Here is a 17783-nt window from a genome sequence, read left to right as displayed (position 1 = left end):
GATCTCAGGATCTTACACAACGCTGAGTGCCCAAGTTTTTTATATTCCAGATCCATCTAAGTTTAGGGTGAAAAAGGGTCGACGCCAAACTAGACGCATCAGAAATGATGTGGATGAGTCAGAAGCAGGTGGGAGGACTTTACGCTGCAGCAAGTGTGATCTGCGCGGCCATACTTACAAGACATGCCCGAAGAATGCAGAAGTTCCAAGCGGCGCAGATGCTAGTCCATCTGGACAGGCAAGTGATGGTAGGCGACCACCTGGTGAAGGAACAACAAGCAGGCGCGCAAGGCCAAGGCGTCGTCGCGCAGCAGGCGATTCCATGGTGTAACAATGCTTTCGATTTAGGAAATAAAATGATGTAATGAGTGTTCGGACTAAATACTTCTATCGTGTAATTTCAATTCAATCTTGTTGTAATGAGTACCTCCGACTATTGTTGTACTAGTAGTATTGCGAACTATTCGGTGTTGTATCATAATGTTATCGTGATGAGTGTTCGGACTAAACACTTTTGTTTGTTTGTACTCTTGTTTAATATGTGTTAGTAATTCGCTTATGAACATTTATTACTTATGTTGAACTAATTATTTATATGTTTCTGATCAACCTATTTGATGCAGGTATGGCGTACGACACACCGGCGCTGTTGAACCGTGGGATTGACAGGAACCACCGCTCGTTCCTGTCAGCAGTCGAGGGTGCACAGCTCGGCACCTTCCGTCCACGCACGTCGCGCGAGTGGTTGCGTGTCGACCCCCGTCACGTTCCTTGGTACGCGTATGTTCACATTTCAACTCAACTTTGCTTTGTTTTATACTTATGTTTGAAGTTTGCTCTATACAGGTTGCGTGCGGCAGGCCTTCTACCACTTTGTAGGCTTGTTGAGGCGGCGGGGGACGACCGTGACCCAGCGAAGCGGTGGGATGCAGACCGGTCACTCCTTGCCGCTCTTGTAGACCGCTGGAGACCTGAGACGCACACGTTCCACCTTCCCTGTGGGGAGATGGCTCCGACACTGCAGGACGTGTCGTACCTGCTCGGGCTACCGCTGGCGGGAGCACCAGTTGGTCCCGTCGACGGTGTTTTTGGGTGGAAGGAGGATATCACTGCGCGCTTCGAGCAGGTGATGCGCCTTCCACACCTAGGACCGACCACCACCCTTCCTCTGTACTCTACAGTCGGGCCTAGCAAGGCTTGGTTGCTCCAGTTCACTGTAAGTACATAAGTTGTTATTATCATACGTGCTTATTTGCGACCGGATCAGTGTTTTGTACTAACATTTCATTCTTAACTGTAGGCGGACCTTCTGCACCCTGACGCTGATGATTACTCGGTCCGACGCTCCCTTGAGGCGTACCTGTTGTGGTTGTTCGGGTGGGTGATGTTCACTAGCACCCACGGGCACGCTGTGGACTTCCGGCTGGTCCACTACGCACGGTCCATCGCGGATGCTCAGCCACAGGACGTGCCGCAGTGGAGCTGGGGTTCTGCCGTGCTAGCAGCCACGTACCGTGCCCTCTGTGAGGCGTGCACGAAGACTGACGCGGGAGCGATCATCGCTGGCTGTCCTATGTTGCTTCAGCTTTGGGCAGCCGAGAGGTTTGCCATAGGGCGACCAGTGGTGGACAGCGCACCCTACGGGGTTGGTCGCAGCGCGCAGTGGCCAGAGGACGGTCCCACGATGGGGACTTACTGGTGTCGACGTGGGGTTAGTGCAACTTCGCTGCGTTATAAGTTTATCAGTCCTCTTCTTTTTTTTTCCTTCACATAACATGTCTAATTCCGATCATGTTTATTGCAGCGTCGTTACGCTCACGTCCAGGTGAGACGTGGTTACCCGGACTTCGTGTTCGAGTTTGACCGTCTCCAGCCGAGCGACGTCATCTGGGAGCCGTACACAGAAGAGGCCGTCGCTGCGAGAGCACCGCTAGGACTTTCGTCCTTGTGCACACGCGACCAGGCTTACTGGCTCACCATCCTGCCGATGGTGTTCGACATTTTCGTTGAGCCTCACTGGCCGCAGCGTGTGATGAGACAGTTCGGACTTAGGCAGGTGTTTCCCGGCAACGTGCAGCCGACCGTCCCCCCTGCCGACCACTCGTGAGTTCGGATTGTTCATTTCTAAATTTTTATGATAATTACATCATCGAGCCATACAATTTACCTCTCTTCACAGGTTGACTCGACGGGGACAGCTAGCAGGCGCACTTTGGGCTCCACGTGTACAGCAGTACGTTGACGACTGGGTGTTAGCTACAGAGGAGGTGATCAACGAGCTCTTCCCACACACGGAGGAGAACTACCGTGACTACCTTCGCTGGTACCTTCCTCGCACTCGTGCGCGTGTGACCTTCACTCCAGACGCCCCAGAGCCGCACGTTGCCGCTGTCACGGACGCGTATCCCACGCACCGTGACCGAGACTACTTCGTGGCGGTACGTCCAATTTGTATTACTTCCAACAATTATGTCATTTATCTTGCATAATATAGGACAACTACTGAATTTTTTATTTCCATCTTGCATAGGCTGATGCGGCACGGGATATCAGTGCCGATATCACCGCAGTCCAGGTGAGGTTGAACAGAGGTTTGCACTTGACTGACGTTGAGCAGAGGTCGACCTTCGACCGGATGCAGGAGAAGATGCGTGCGGTCATGCGCGTCTTCTCCTGTCGCAGCGCCGTGGACGTCGTACCTCCAGCTGGTCCGGTACACCCACGGCCTCGCGGTCCTACCGTCGGAGCAGGACCTCGTTTGTCTTCGAGCGCCCCTAGCTTCGGAGCAGTGCGACCTACAGCACCGGTTTCGCACGGTACAGTTCAGCCCAGATATTAGTTCATTTTTGTTTCAGCTTTTGCACGAATGTGTCACCATGTTTTAACTGCACGTTTCCTCATCGCAGGACCTCGTATGCCTTCGAGCGCGTTCGCAGGCACGACCGGCGCTTCCGCGAGCTCCGCAGGGGCGTTCGCCACCTCTTCAGGCGCGTTCGCCAGCTCTTCCTCTCACGGAGCGTCGATCCCTCGCCCACACGGTACTTTACTTTTTATTAATACTGTTAAATACCTATACGAAACTGATGGTCCTTGTCCAGCAGGATTTGCAGCCGGGATCTTCGGTACTGGGGCCTCTTCGTCTCACGCCGGTAGGACTGGTCCTACTAGCCAGTTCTACGACGACGACTTGCACGGTGCAGACCACCAGGACGTACTAGGCTCCTCTCAGCTTGGAGGAGCTCCAGAGGCGCACACTCAGGAGCAGCCAGAGGTCACACCTGTACAGGCAGGACGGGTTGGCCGTGCCGTACCCCCGGACCGACTCACGTACTCCCAGGGGCACATTAGGGCGCAGGGTAGGAGGGACAGGGGTAAGAGGCCTCGTCAGTAGTGTTCTACCTCTTCAGTCCTTATGTGACCGTTTCTTTTGGTTTACAAACTTGTAAAGCAGTACTACTTTTGCTATTACTACTGCAGTACTACTTGTGTTTGTCTCGTCTACGTAGTTCTTTTCATTCGTATGGTGCTTGAACAACTTATGCTCACAACAACACACTTTCGGCGCTTCACGGTAGTGCCATATCCAGTAGCGCGCACAGTCCACAACAGCACACATGAAAAGCGGCAGCTCGAGTTATCACTATCAACTTTCGGCGCTGCCTGTTGACATAAAGTGAATCACGCCCACGCGTGATCGTCTTGTCACATCTAATGAATAATGTATCTCATTGAGTTCACATATATTGCAGTGAAAACGACGCTATATAATTGACAATCTGAAGGCAACCTCTTCATATCTTCTTTCCCACTACCACACCACACACGAAAATGGAAGCCTATTAATTGGTAATACGTAATCTAGAATTGAGATTATGTACAACATTCTTCACTACAATTTTACATTTTGGCAGCAAACCAAATATGATCAAATGCAATTTTACCTTACCAAATATTTGGTAGTGCCAAAACTTGCTTATATTTTGGCATTAACAAAATATTTGTACGGTAACATTCCAAATATGCCCTAAAAAATAATAAAATTGTATTTTACCAATCTTGGAGATTTTAATCTTGTATAGTTTTCAATATAAAAAGATTTGATAACTATTGATATTTATATAAAAAAAATATAGAGCACAGTACAAAATCGCCCTCCCCCAGGGCGGCAAGGGGGCCGCCTGCAAAATTCCATGCCCCCTCGCCGCCCATTTGCAGGCGGGCCCCCGCACAGTGCAAAATCGCCCTCGCGGAGGGCGGCAAGGGGGCCGCCTGCAAATTTCCATGCCCCCCCTCGCCGCCCATTTGCAGGCGGCCCCCCGCACAGTACAAAATCGCCCTCGCGGAGGGCGGCAAGGGGGCCGCCTGCAAATTTCGTTGACGGCCGTCGCCCGAGAGCGAACGGCCGTCTGCCACGTCATTTTCGCCGCCCTCTGGGAGGGCGATTTTTAAAAATCGCCCTCCCAGAGGGCGGTAGGCGACTATTTCCGTCAATTTTCAAAATGGAAAATTATTTTTGTAAAACTTTTAATAAAAAAAATTATAAATAAAAAAAATTCCTAACAAGTTCTCGTGTGCAAGGAATTTGTACGTATGTGCCGTTTTGCATTGAGGAGTTCTTGGCATGTTATCGTGAATTATTCGTACTTCCCTCATATTAAAATAAATAAATCTAGTCCGTTTCTAAATATTTAACACCGTTGACTTTTTAGCATGTTTGACCGTTCGTCTTATTCAAAACTTTTGTGAAATATGTAAAACTATATATATGCATATAAGTATATCTAATAATGAATCAAATGATATGAAAAAATTAATAATTGCTTAAACTTTTAAATAAGATGAATGGTCAAATATATTTTAAAAAGTCAACGGCGTCAAATATTTAGAAACGGAGGGAGCATATCAATAAGATCAATTTGTTTATTTTGAAACGGAACGATGACGTATTATTAGTGTGAAGCTGATCAAAAGCTGGAGGCAAAGTCGTAGCACGTACGTACTTATCAGTCAGCAGATCGGAGCAAATCCTGCCAATTAGAGCAGAGGCCACTACAATCATTCAGCTTGGTTTACTAAACTAGATGGTGAATCTCGCCATGAACTAATTTATTCAAAATGGATAATCTTGATTGATTGGCTGGCTGAACCAACGTTTGGCGACGCTTGAATGAAATACGTACTAAAAATATACTGGATTCTATTCTTTTTTTAGTAATAGAAGTGCCAACTTCCGGCCAAACAATATGGATTTGATTCGAGAGAAAATATATTAATGACGAAATGGTAGGCGGCACTGAGCCGTACTTATTCAGTCTCATGCATAGTAAAAAAGCCGGACCGGAGGTCAACCCGCTCTAGTCGTCGGTTCACCGGTTCACCGGTCGAACCACCGGTTTTTTATTTATTAATATTATATTTGATTTGCATTATTTTAAATATATAATCATCACAAATTAGTGAAAATATGTATAAATAAACTAGTATATCTATTATTATATCGCCACAACATAAAAAAATATAGCGTTGTAACATAATAAATTCATAATGCCATACTGCGAGGATAAATTTTAAACCAGTTCGATTATTAAAAAACAACTACCGGTTCACCGGCTCCCATAAAAACCGCCCGGTTCACTGGTTTTTTACTTGTTTGATTGCAGGGGCGGTCTTTTTTTTTAACCAAGCCACCAAAGTCGCCGGTTCCGGTTTTTTCCAGCTCAACCGCCGGCCCGATACCGTTTTTTTGTACTATGGTCTCATGGCACATGCTGTGCTTTTGCATTGACATATGGAGCATAGTCTTCCCTGTTTCAATTTACTTATAATTCTAACAAAAAAGGACAAATTACATATACAGTTACCTTGATTAATTATGTCCTAATTATTTTTCTTGTTAAAACAAGTACAAAAACCTCGTGTGAAGTACTCCCTCCTTCCAAAAATCTGAGACCTATTTCATTCTTTGGTTTTTCCAAAAATCTAAGTCCTATTTGTAATCACTATGTGCTAAATTAAATGGTTGATCAGAAACCAAAAAGTATTCTAGTACTTATTGGTTGTATGTTTATTGGTTTTGCCACATGGTGAGTGAGTTAATTACTTCTTAGTTTTAATGAAAAAGAAATAGGTCTCAGATTTTTGGAAGGAGGGAGTAACTAGTATTGTTGTGGTTGTATGGTAGGAAGGGAAAGTTAGCTCTCTAAAAATAATAAAATATGAGTATCTATGACAAGTATTTTGATAGAAGAAAATTAAATGCTTATTGGAACAGATGGAGGAGTTATTATCGTCGTACAGTATGGAGTGATTAATCTCAATTAATGACAAATTGACAAGGACAAGGACAAGACAAGTTGTGCCTATTCTTGACAGTTCCATATATAGGTTGTGTTTAGTTCCTGAAAAAAGTTGAAAGTTTAGAAAAAGTTGGAAGTTTATATATGTAGAAAAGTTTTAAATGTGATGTGATGTATAGAAAGTTAGAAGTTTGAGGTAGTTGAGGGTGAACTAAACACGGCCATATATATATATATATATATATATATATATATATATATATATATATATATATATATATATATATATATATATATATATATATATATATATATATGGAGTGTATGCAATTATTTGCTGAAGATAACGACAACATCTAGTAGTGCACGCCTAATGGGCGCCCGTCCGTCCCCCTACTCCCCCTCTCTTCCCTCCTCCCCTTCTTAAACCACACAAAAAAAAATTTAAAAACAAAAAGTTAGAAAAATTTATGTATAGAAATACTATATATAAAAAATTTGAATTCAAATTCAAATTTGAATCGGTTATATAAACTTTTGACTTATAAACTTTGGGTCTATAAACTTTAGATGTATAGAAATACTATATATAGAAAATATTTGAATTCAAATTCAAATTTAAATCGGGTATGTAAACTTTTGACTTATAAATTTTGGATCTATAAACTTTAGGTGTATAAACTTTAGATGTATAGAAATACTATATATAGAAAATATTTGAATTCAAATTTAAATTTGAATTGGATATAATTCAAATTTGAAACGGGTATATAAACTTTTGACTTATAAACTTTAGGTCTATAAATTTTAGATGTATAGAAATACTATAAAAAATATTTGAATTCAAATTTAAATTTGAATCGGATATATAAACTTTTGATTTATAAATTTTGGATCTATAAACTTTAGGTGTATAAACTTTAGGTACATAAATTTACTAAAATAGAAAAGTAATGCGGTGCCAAAAAAGAAAACGTGGAGGGAGGGAGGGGGAGAGGTGGTGATCGCTACCGAGAGCGATCTCGGTAGCGATCCATCGCGCATTAGACTTTCCGACATCTAGAATGCAGTAGCCTTTGTATTAGAATATAATACCTACGGCCCACCCAAACCATGCATGGAATGGGTCATAGCAAAATTATTGTCAGAATACAGATCAACGAAGTTTTGGGTTGGCAATAAATAACAAAGAGTGGACTTATTAATCAATACTGTTATAAAAATTGATCGAAGATGTTTTTATCAGTATTTTGGTACGTCATCTGTGTATAAATCGGTTTTTAAATTTATTTGCTTTTGTAAATACAGATTCATATTTGAGACGGGGTTTTAAGTTCGTTCACTTTTGGAAATACAGATGGAGTCGTATAAGATATTTCTTTAAAAATACTCGCATGCTAACTTAACATGATCGGACTACTAATTACAGCTTATGATTTTTTTAAAAAATATATATCCAAGCGAATTCTCAGAGTAAATTTCATCTTAACTAAACCGTATAACTATAATAATATTAAAATAACCTTCACCCATTGCAACGCACAGATATTTTTTCAGTTTGGGAAGAAATGTAAAAAAAAAAAGATCAACGTTGTATCATAGTTAGCAGGGGGGTGTTTTAATTTCGAAAACACCAGATCGGTCCAGTCTTAACGGCCTATCTATGACGGATTGAACTGAGTTGGCATCGATGGTCAAGAATCACACTAATGCTGAGCTGGAATCAGATCACCTAGTCATGATCTAGTGACCGAGGCGAAATGTCAAACGCATTTCATAGACAAGAAATATATGATCCCATTTGACCATATATTGACGTCTTTTAGTTTGTTTTTTTTTCTCCCTGTCCCCGGACAATGGCTCTCTGGCTAGCTACAGTGTGTAATCGAATTCTCCTTCTTCTAATATATATTAATGTATGTGTAATCTTTTTACGCATGCGTGAAAAATGATCCCATTTGAGCACATATTGATTATGTAATCTTTTTGCGTGTTCGTGAAAAATAATCCCATTTGAGCATGAGATTTTCTTCGTAAAACAACATAGTACATGATTCCTATAAAATCATGTCAAATCCATGCTTCAAATAAGCTACTTCACAATATGATGGTCACACATTAATTAATAAGGAACGATATATGCTCATTGACATGACCCATGAGTCTTACCAAATTAATCAGATCTAGAGAGGGTGATGTTGCTAGCATGGAGCACGGTTAATTCGGTCTCCTTTTTATATCAAATTCATGTCAATATAAAGACGACTGCATTAATGCTGCATGCAGAGCCTCGTTCGCGTAAGCATGGAGCGTTCAGTCTCCTTTTTATTTGTGTTTTCTCTTCTCTCTCTCTCTCGCTCGTTTTTCTCATTTGCCCATATGAGAGAAACGGCCAGGTGCAGGGGCGGATCTAGGAAAAAAAACTGGGAGGGCTCAATTACACAGTTTTTTCAACCTCCAGCCATTTAGAGACTTTTAGTTTATCATTCATGGTGAAAAACCGAAGGGGTGCTCTGGGGGTATCCATGGGTTTTGTGGGTGAGTCTCCCCTGCACCCACGTTGGATCCGCCCCTACAGGTGCATGCAGTACATGTACTATTGTTGACTTGTAAGTTAATTGGGTCAAAGTGCTATATTTGGGCCTTCGGCACGTATAGATAGAGCTGGGCTGTTCAATGCACATACTTGAATATAGATATTATATACTTCCTCCGTTTCATAATGTAAGACTTTCTAGCATTGCCCATATTCATATAATATGTGTCTAGATTCATTAATATTATATGAATGTGGGCAATGATAGATGTTAAATATTAATATTAATATTATGAATAGCATGGAACTACTATTTATTTTTTCGATCACATTTTTGTTTGTGACGTATATTCAAATTTGTTTTTTCATTGAAACTTGTAGATGTTAAATATTTATCACATTAATTTATCTTGTTGATTTTTTTCAATTGTTTTGTAACTATTTAAATGACATGCAAACAACGAGGGGATGTCACCTCGAGTTTAGAATAATTTCCCGTATCCTAGTTACATTCACCGTCATCTTCACATATCTCTACTCACTATTCTTATGTAACAATCGGTTGGCTTGACATCTTCTTCAATTCAATTCGTCTACATAGCAGCGTGAGGATACAGTGATCATCGCCACTGTTATATCAAGTATTCTACTCAATTTACTCTACTTTTATTCACTACTACGGAACACCACATCAGCATCGTATCGGTTAGTTAAAACCTGACACTAATATGAGATTTTCTGCCATCCGAACCTGTGCGCATCCCGAGAGTGGAAAACCTCGCACAAGTGACGGTCATCAGTGTAGGGTTCCTAATTTAAATGAACCAATACTGATGTATTATTTAGCATCGGTTGTTTAGATGAATTGTATAGAAAAATAAGTATTGGTGTCGGATTTTTAGTTGAACCACATAAAAAACCGGTTGAGCCAAACTGGTTTTGAGGCAAGGCGAGGTGAGCTGAACCGAAGGAAATAAAAATCTCTCAATTGCAGCTGATCCCACGGTCAACACGCTAGGCTCCACTACATCGCCCTTTCCTGTCCCCCTCCCCTCTAGTTCTCTCAACCGCACACTCGTGGAGAAACCATCTTTGATCGGTCCGGTAAAATCCACAATAGTCCCGGATCCAAAAAGAACCGGGAGTAAAGATTGTTTTTAGTCCCGGTTATAAAAATTTTGATCTTTAGTCCTGGTTGGTCGGTTCATCCCCTGTCAGATGTATGTCAGGGGGCCAAGGATCTTTAGTCCCGGTTGGTGTCAATAACCGGGACTAAAGATCACCACTTTAATCACGGTAGGTACTACCAGCCAGGTACTACCAACCGGGTCTTTAGTCCAGGTTGGATAGTACCAACCGGGACTAAAATTAAACACGTAGTATATAATCCCTATCCCTTATCCTCTCCTCCACAATCCCTATCCCTTATCCTCTCCTCCACAGTTACAACTTAACAGATCGAAACTCACCCCCTCTCCTCAGATCTATCCTTTCTAACTCTCTTCTCTAACTCCTCCCCTTCCTCCTCTCCTCCCCCTTCTCTCTCCTTCCCGGCCGGCCTCCCCTTCCCATCCAGCGGGCCGGCCAGTGGCGGGGACGCGCACTACGGTGGCCGGCGGCGGCCGGCGGGGTGGCGCCCGGCGGAGGGCGGCGGGCGGCGGGGCCGCGCACGGCGGCGGGCGTGGCGGGCGGCGGGGCTGTGGCCGCGGAGGGTGGCGGGCGGCGGGCGGCGGGGCCGCGCCCGGCGGCGGGCGGCGGGGCCGTGCCCGACGGCCAGTGGGGCCGCGCCCGTCGTTCGTGGCGACCAGCGGCGGCAGCGGCATTCTTTTTTTTTCTAATTTGTGATGATTCACTGAGATGTATTTGACTGAGAAGTTACAAATTTGTGATTCATTGTTTGGATCTGTGATGTATTTGAGTAATTTCTTAGGATATTGTGATGTATTTGATTTGTGATGTATTTATTTGTGTGTATAAGTAACTTTGATTTTTGATGTTACTTCGATTTGTGGATTGGGGGTTTGATTTGGGATATGTATCCCACTTGATTTGGGAGAAATAAAAAAGAAAAAAAAAAGAAAAAGGGGATCATCTCACTGCCGCAACCCTCTCTTTAATCCCGGTTGGTGTTACTAACCAGGACTAAAGATCTATTTTTAGTCCCGGGTATTTGAACCGGGACTAAAGATAGCGATCTTTAGTCCCGGATTACTACAGAGGGTTGCGAACCGTGACTAAAAAGCATTTCTCCACCAGTGGCATCACCCTTTGCACTCCTAACTGTGCTCTTCGTCTTATCCTACTCCGGGCATTCCACTGCCACTACCGCATTCGCTACTGAGGAGGCCAAGGATGTCGGATCTGCCGATCCCAGCCTTACCACTGATGGATTCGGCTGGCTGTAGTAAGGGCGCATGCGGTTCATAGCTCGGATGGCAACACGCTCATTGCAGCTCAGAAGCTGACGACACTCATCTCCAAGTCGCCTTCCCTTCGTCCAATCCTGGCTTCGCCCCATTGTCGTTGCCCCGGTGTCGCTTCTGTCTCCTCCTTCGCTCTCCTGTGTTCTCATCGTCTGGAGATGAGGGGCAAGAGATTTGGTGGGTGGGCAATGGCAAGGGAAAGAGCGGCAGCCTCCCCCCCCCCCCCCTTCGGACAGAAGATGACGACGACCATGCTAGAGGAGGTGGATCTGGTGACCCTAGATTTGGCAACCCCAGATCAACGACGGTCGTGGCTTGATGACAACGATAGTCGCGTCGATGAGTTTTGTATGAGCTGTTGATTTGTGAACAGACTAGCTACAAGAGTTCTTGATGTGTGTATTGTGATATTTATTGGTTGATCAAGTTCAATCCAATTGGTTCTAGTGTTATTTGTTCTTGGAATGAGGATCAATATTGTGTTCTTGATATATTCTTGGGATGAAAATTGATCGGGTGACTTATTAGATTTTCTTTTATCTGTTCTTGGATGGTGATGGAAATTGATTACCGTTATGGACCTCCAAAGGCCGGCTGAGCCGATTCTTGGAGGAGGGAAGCATCCCTTTTTATTTTTTTGACTCGTGTGGGCACATCAGTGCTAGTTCTTAAACCGGCACTAATGACGTCCCCCTCCCCCAACAACACCTCATCAAGATTGGTGCCGATTCGATAACCGCACTTTTACGAACCAACACCAACTAATGACATATTTTATTGAAGCGATTGTTTCCTGTAGTCTAACCCAGCTTGCTGCCTTGCATCAGTTATATCAAATATTCTAAGCTATACTACTGAAATTGAGTGTTTATTTGGTATCAATTATTAACATGCCTATATTCAGGATTTTTTTTTCATTCCAAATTATACTATTACTGAAATTAACATTCTTATCGGTTAGCCCGTGGATGCATATATATGTCGATTCCTCTGGTCTCTTCTCTAGCTTACCTAAGCTTTTCCACAAACCGAGCATGCAAATGCCAGTTGAATATGCGTTAAAATTAAGTTGTAACAACTGTACATTATTCCACGTTCAAGTACATATCAGACACTAGGACAGTGGTGCCCGATCTGCGCTGCACACACACATATATTGTCTGTCATGCTTTGAACTGAACATGCAGCAGACCGGTTTACCGGTTTTAGGCTCCTTTGAATCGCAGGAATGAGAAAACATAGGAATAGGAAAAATATAGGATTTTGATATGAATACAAGTGTAAAACAGAGAATTGCAAAACACAGGAAAAACACAGGAATAGCCGTTTGATTGGACCATAGGAAAAACACAGGAATTAGAGGAGAGATAAAGAGTCTGGGCCCCTTTGAATCAAAGGATTTATATAGCAATTTCATAGGATTCAAATCCTATAAAAAATTTTCCTATTTGGCCATTTAATTCAAAGGATTGAAGCTTTTCAAATCCTATGAAATTCCTATGGAATGGCACATTGCATGTGGATTTTGGAGGAAATTTAGCAAGAGCTCCAACCTCTTGGAAAATTTCCTTTGAGTTTATCTCTCTCATCCGATTCCTGCGTTTTTCCTGCGCTCCAATCAAACGACCATTCCTGTGTTTTTCCTGTGTTTTTCAATCCTCTGTTTCACACTTCAATTCCTGTCAAAATTCTGTGTTTTTTCTATTCCTCCGTTTTTTATACATGTGATTCAAAGGGCCCTAAAAATATATAATGGCAGGTCTGCATGAAATCTAGGTAACTTTGTGCAGCACAGTAGATTTTAACCTAAAAAGGAGAGATTGCCGACATATATATGGATGCAATTTTTTTCATAAAAAGAAGTACTATATCGATCCCATACATTGCATACTAGTAGTACATACTCCTAGAAAGCTTGTTGAATTCTATGGTACTCATTGCATTATTTAATTAATTAATACGTCATTTGGAACTCGATCCCCCCTGTACTTTTAAAATTAAAGGACAGCTTGACGAATCCAATGTAGCCGCAAGGCACACATCTGCAAAACCATATATATACGAACCCCATTATCTTTATTAACTTTAGGTAACAATTATTTGAGCCGTTCCTGTCAGCAGAAAACGTCTGAAAAGAAGGGTGTCTGTTGTTAGCAACTGCGTCCAATGCAAAGGACAACGCAATTTTGGCTCACAGGTCTTATTATATTATGAGAGGTTAGGAAATAATCGCAGTCAAATAAATCTTGTCTCTTCACCACTAATAAACTAATTAAACTATCGAGTTCAGATTCAGATCATTGAGCGCCTTTTAGTGTGATGAAAAAGTATGCAATAATACAATTCGATGAACTTCTTTTTGGAAAGAAAAGTAGCTATAGCAATAATTCGATCGTGCTCTATGTTCAATCGAATTATATGAACTTTATTTGCCATAATAATTTGACACTCATTTATAAATGCCAATTCATTGGACCCTTTCCCATCTTCGTGCGATGAAAAAAAATAGAACCAACACCTTTGAGCACTATCGGTGCCGATTTTAGAGAAAAAACCGGTACTAATACAATAGGTACTTGTTTTTAAAAGAACCGGCACATATAATATATTATAGGTACCAGTTAATTAAAAACCAATATCTATAATATTTTAAAAAACTGGTACATATATAAAAAAACCAAGCCGGCCAAAGAGAGGGCTGGCAGGCATCTATCCTTAGAGCAAGTTTAATAGTATAGCCAATTACTAGCTCCAAATCATCTATAGTCAACTTAATACCCAATTCATACAATAGTTACCTATAAACATATGTACACTATTAATACATGGTCCCAACTGTCATACACACATTGTGTCTTGGAGTCCGTGCTGCAGCTAATTACAAATCTGTAGCCTACTGCTCTTCTCTCTCATTTTTTATCTTCTCGATATGTGTTTGTAGCTGGTTTATAGTCTGCTATTGTGCCTGCTCTTATCCACTCAACACCGTTCAATCGCACAATCGCTACAACATTTCTCTCTCTCTCTCCTCCTCTCTCTCCTCCGCATCTCTTACTCACACGCAGACGCACTACTACTCTCCCGACGGCGCTGTCCCTCCTCCTCCTCCCTCTCCCGTACCGCCACTCCCCCTCCTCCTCCTATACCGGTAGCGCCGCCCCTCCTCCTCCTCCTTCCTCTCCCCTCGCTGTCACTCCTCTCCTCCTCCTCTCCCCAGCGGCGGCACTGCCCCTTTTTCTGATGCCGTCTTTTCCTCCACCTCCCCTTTTCCTGTCCTCGACGACAATGGATGAGAGCAGCCATCGTGGCCGCAGAAGCGGCAAGGAGGTGCCCCCGGTGGGAGGGCTTCCTTGCCCGTCGGCTCCGGAGCGCAGAGGAGAGGGGGACGGGCTAGGGCGCTGAGGCACGGCAGCGTCGCGGCGGACGCCCCCTCCATCGCCTCGACGAGCTGCGCGGCGGTGGCTGCGGGCGCTTCCTCCATAGCCCGAGCTCCGCCCGCCGCCATCCTCAGCTCGCTCTACCGCCCCTCCACCTCCCCGAGCATCGCTAGCTGCGGGCGTCCCGTCCGCTGCCTCGACGAGCCGCGCGCCGACGGCTATGGGCACCTCTCCGCCGCCCTGAGCTCCGCCCTCCGCCGTCCCCTCCTCCCACAGCCCCGAGCTCCGACACCCCCTCCTCGTGCCGCCCCCCGGCCCCAAGCTCCGCTCGCCTTCATCCAGAACACCGGTGGCTGCGAACGCCCCCTCCGCCGCCTCGAGTTCCGTCCTCCGCCGCCCCGAGCTCCGTAGTCCCCTCAGCCCCAAGTTCCCCGAGCTCTGCCCTCCGCCGTCCCAGCCTCCCGCCGCCCCGAGCTCCGGCGCCCCCTCCTCGTGCCACCCCCTCGGCCCCAAGCTCCGCCCGCCGTCGTCCCGAGTGTCAGCGACTGCGGGCGCCCCCTCCACCTCCTCGAGCTCCGTCCTCCGCTGCCCCGAGCTCTGCAGCCCCCTCGGCCCCAAGCTCCCCGAGCTCCACCCTCCACTGCCCCCTCCTATCGCCGCCCCGAGCTCCGCCCACATTAAGTGCTATGGGTAATAATACCACCTTGGAAATCTAAGTGAAGAGGTCTCAACTTAAATACGGAGCTAGTGGAGAGTCTCTGTTGACCGGTTGAGATGGTGCGCGGACAACCAGGAGGGGCGAGGCGAGGCGAGGCAGACAGCAGCTGCTGCTGTACTCTCTCGTTTTGTAACGGACGGTAATAAACACGGAGAATTGATTTCGTATCAATAAACACGTCGGTTACGGAATTAAACATCGTGAATTGATTCCGTCAGTTACGGAATTAAACGTCGTGAATTGATTCCGTCGGTTACGGAATTAAACGCCGTGAATTGATTCCGTATTAACGAGCGCGTCGGTTACGAAATTAAACACCGCGGTTGATGACTCCGAACGTTACTGTCGCCCTCGCATATATATACTCCGCAGCGACCAGAAGGACGAACGAAGTTCTTCACGACTCTTGCACTTCGAGTTCCTCCTCCTCTGTTCCTGAGCTGCAGAATCCTTCCCCGGTTCTGTTCACCTGCGCGCACAGATGTACGGGATGAGCAGGTGCCTCCGGAACTCCGTCCGCTTGAGAACTTGCACGGGTAGGTGGGCGATCAAGTTTTTGGGTAGCGCTTCAAGCGCGACTGCTCTTGTTCTTCGCGGCTACTGCTACTGCATCGGCACCTTCACCAAGATGTCAACGGAGATTGGAGACAAGAAGATGAACAACATCAACGGAGGCAATACTGCCTCAAAATCCAGCGGTGGGACGTTCTCGGGGTATACTTTCATTCTCCCGATTCTATTAGATGTTTCTTTGTTAATACTCTTCGCAATGGCAACATTGCGTTACTATGTAAATGTTGATGCTTATTTTATATTAAGCATACTCAAGTTGTATACATCTAGCACTGTCACTAGATCTACTCATATTGCAAATGTCATGTTTATTGTCTTAATATTTTGGATTAAAATATGCTGAATTATGACCAAATTTCCAACAGTCCAAAAACTTGATAGGTCTTTTTCGGTAGTTGGCTTTGTTGCATCACTAAAACCACATGCTTTCGATGGTTCAAATTATAAAAGATGGAAAGCACATGCACTTTTTTGGTTGACGGTGATGCATTATTTCTTTGTCTCACGGGGCAAACCGAGTGAACCGCCTCTCTCTCCTGAGGAGGAGGCTAAGTTCGAGGCTACGGATTGCTTGTTCCGTGGAGCATTGATCAGTGTGCTCTCCGATAATATTATAGATGTGTATATGCACATACCTTCAGGGAAGGACATGTGGGGTGCTCTTGAGGCCAAGTTCGGGGTTTCCGACGCCGGCAGCGAGCTGTATGTCATGGAGCAGTTCTATGACTACAAGATGGTCGATGACCGCTCTATAGTGGAACAGGCTCATGAGATTCAGATGCTGGTAAAGGAACTTGAGAACAACAACTGCGAGTTGCCGGACAAGTTTGTGGTTGGAGGCATTATTGCCAAATTGCCACCTTCTTGGTCGGACTTTGCTACTTCTCTAAAACACAAGAGGCAAGAGTTCAGTGTTACTGATCTCATTGGCTCTTTGGGTATTGAGGAGAAGGCGAGGGCAAAGGACAACTGGGGCAAAAAGATCGAGGGAGGTTCTAGCGCCAATTTGGTGCAGAAGAACAACAACAAGAAAGTCAAACCTGACGTAAAACCCAAAGGCTACAACCAATTTTAAGAAGAAAAGCAAGGGAAAGGAAAAAGGAGATTGCTTTGTGTGTGGCAAGCCTAGGCATTGGGCCAAGGATTGTCCTGAGCGCAAGGACAAGAAGTCTGCAAACATGGTTATTAGTGAGGGTGGAGGAACATTGGGGTATGGTAAATTTTTACCTACAGTTCTCTCTGTCTGTCACTCACCTGATTGGTGAGTTGATACTGGTGCTAATATTCATGTGTGTGTGGACATTTCCCTATTTTCTTCTTATCAAGTCGGGAGAGGTTCCTCTTTGTTGATGGGAAACGGATCGCTTGCGGCTGTTCATGGTGTTGGTACGGTCGATCTGAAGTTTACTTCACGAAAGATCGTGCAGCTAAAGAACGTGCAGCATGTCCCTTCAATAAAGAAGAATCTAGTTAGCGGCTCTCTACTGTGTGAGATGGTTTTAGACTTGTGTTTGAATCCAATAAATGTGTCGTATCTAAATATGGAACGTTTATTGGAAAAGGTTATGACAGTGGAGGTTTGTTTCGCTTTTCCTTGGATGATATGTGTAATAAAGTTGTGAACCATGTAAGCGATGATGATGATGAGTCCAATGTGTGGCATTCGCGACTTTGTCATGTGAATTTTGGTTGTATGACACGCTTAGCCAACATGAGTTTAATTCCAAAATTCACTTTAGTCAAAGGCTCTAAGTGCCATACTTGTGTTCAATCGAAACAACCTCGCAAGCCTCACAAGGCATCTGAGGCGAGGAATTTGGCACCACTAGAACTTGTTCATTCCGATCTGTGCGAAATGAA

At 44.4% G+C, this 17783-nt stretch overlaps 2 protein-coding genes and 1 pseudogene across 2 annotated transcripts; 2 read left to right on the top strand and 1 right to left on the bottom strand.

Annotated features, from left to right (window-relative positions):
• The first annotated feature begins 1292 nt into the window (after positions 1–1292).
• On the top strand, positions 1293–3391 carry LOC136355826 (uncharacterized). Its single transcript, XM_066308967.1, has 6 exons — positions 1293–1711; positions 1805–2103; positions 2180–2438; positions 2531–2816; positions 2907–3038; positions 3102–3391. Exons 1-6 carry the CDS (start codon positions 1385–1387, stop codon positions 3389–3391), a joined length of 1593 nt encoding a protein of 530 aa, XP_066165064.1. The 5' UTR covers positions 1293–1384.
• Positions 3392–14395: 11004 nt separating this feature from the next.
• On the bottom strand, positions 14396–15310 carry LOC136355677 (uncharacterized). The gene has a single exon (XM_066308502.1). It carries the CDS (start codon positions 15308–15310, stop codon positions 14396–14398), a length of 915 nt encoding a protein of 304 aa, XP_066164599.1.
• A 521-nt stretch (positions 15311–15831) lies between these two features.
• Positions 15832–16998, top strand: LOC136355676 (uncharacterized; annotated as a pseudogene).
• The last annotated feature ends 785 nt before the right edge of the window (positions 16999–17783 follow it).

Source organism: Oryza sativa, chromosome 3 (assembly GCF_034140825.1).
Source record: "Oryza sativa Japonica Group chromosome 3, ASM3414082v1".
In the NCBI taxonomy this organism is placed as follows: domain Eukaryota; kingdom Viridiplantae; phylum Streptophyta; class Magnoliopsida; order Poales; family Poaceae; genus Oryza; species Oryza sativa.
This window is presented reverse-complemented; position numbering and strand designations above follow the sequence as displayed.

Bases quoted from the DNA above. Each gene is read 5' to 3' on its own strand.
- LOC136355677 (XM_066308502.1), bottom strand. From the start codon at position 15,310: ATGTGGGCGGAGCTCGGGGCGGCGATAGGAGGGGGCAGTGGAGGGTGG.
- LOC136355826 (XM_066308967.1), top strand. From the start codon at position 1,385: ATGTTCACTAGCACCCACGGGCACGCTGTGGACTTCCGGCTGGTCCAC. The intron at 1,712-1,804 runs GTTAGTGCAACT...TGTTTATTGCAG, and splicing joins CTTACTGGTGTCGACGTGGG to CGTCGTTACGCTCACGTCCA. The intron at 2,104-2,179 runs GTGAGTTCGGAT...CTCTCTTCACAG, and splicing joins GTCCCCCCTGCCGACCACTC to GTTGACTCGACGGGGACAGC.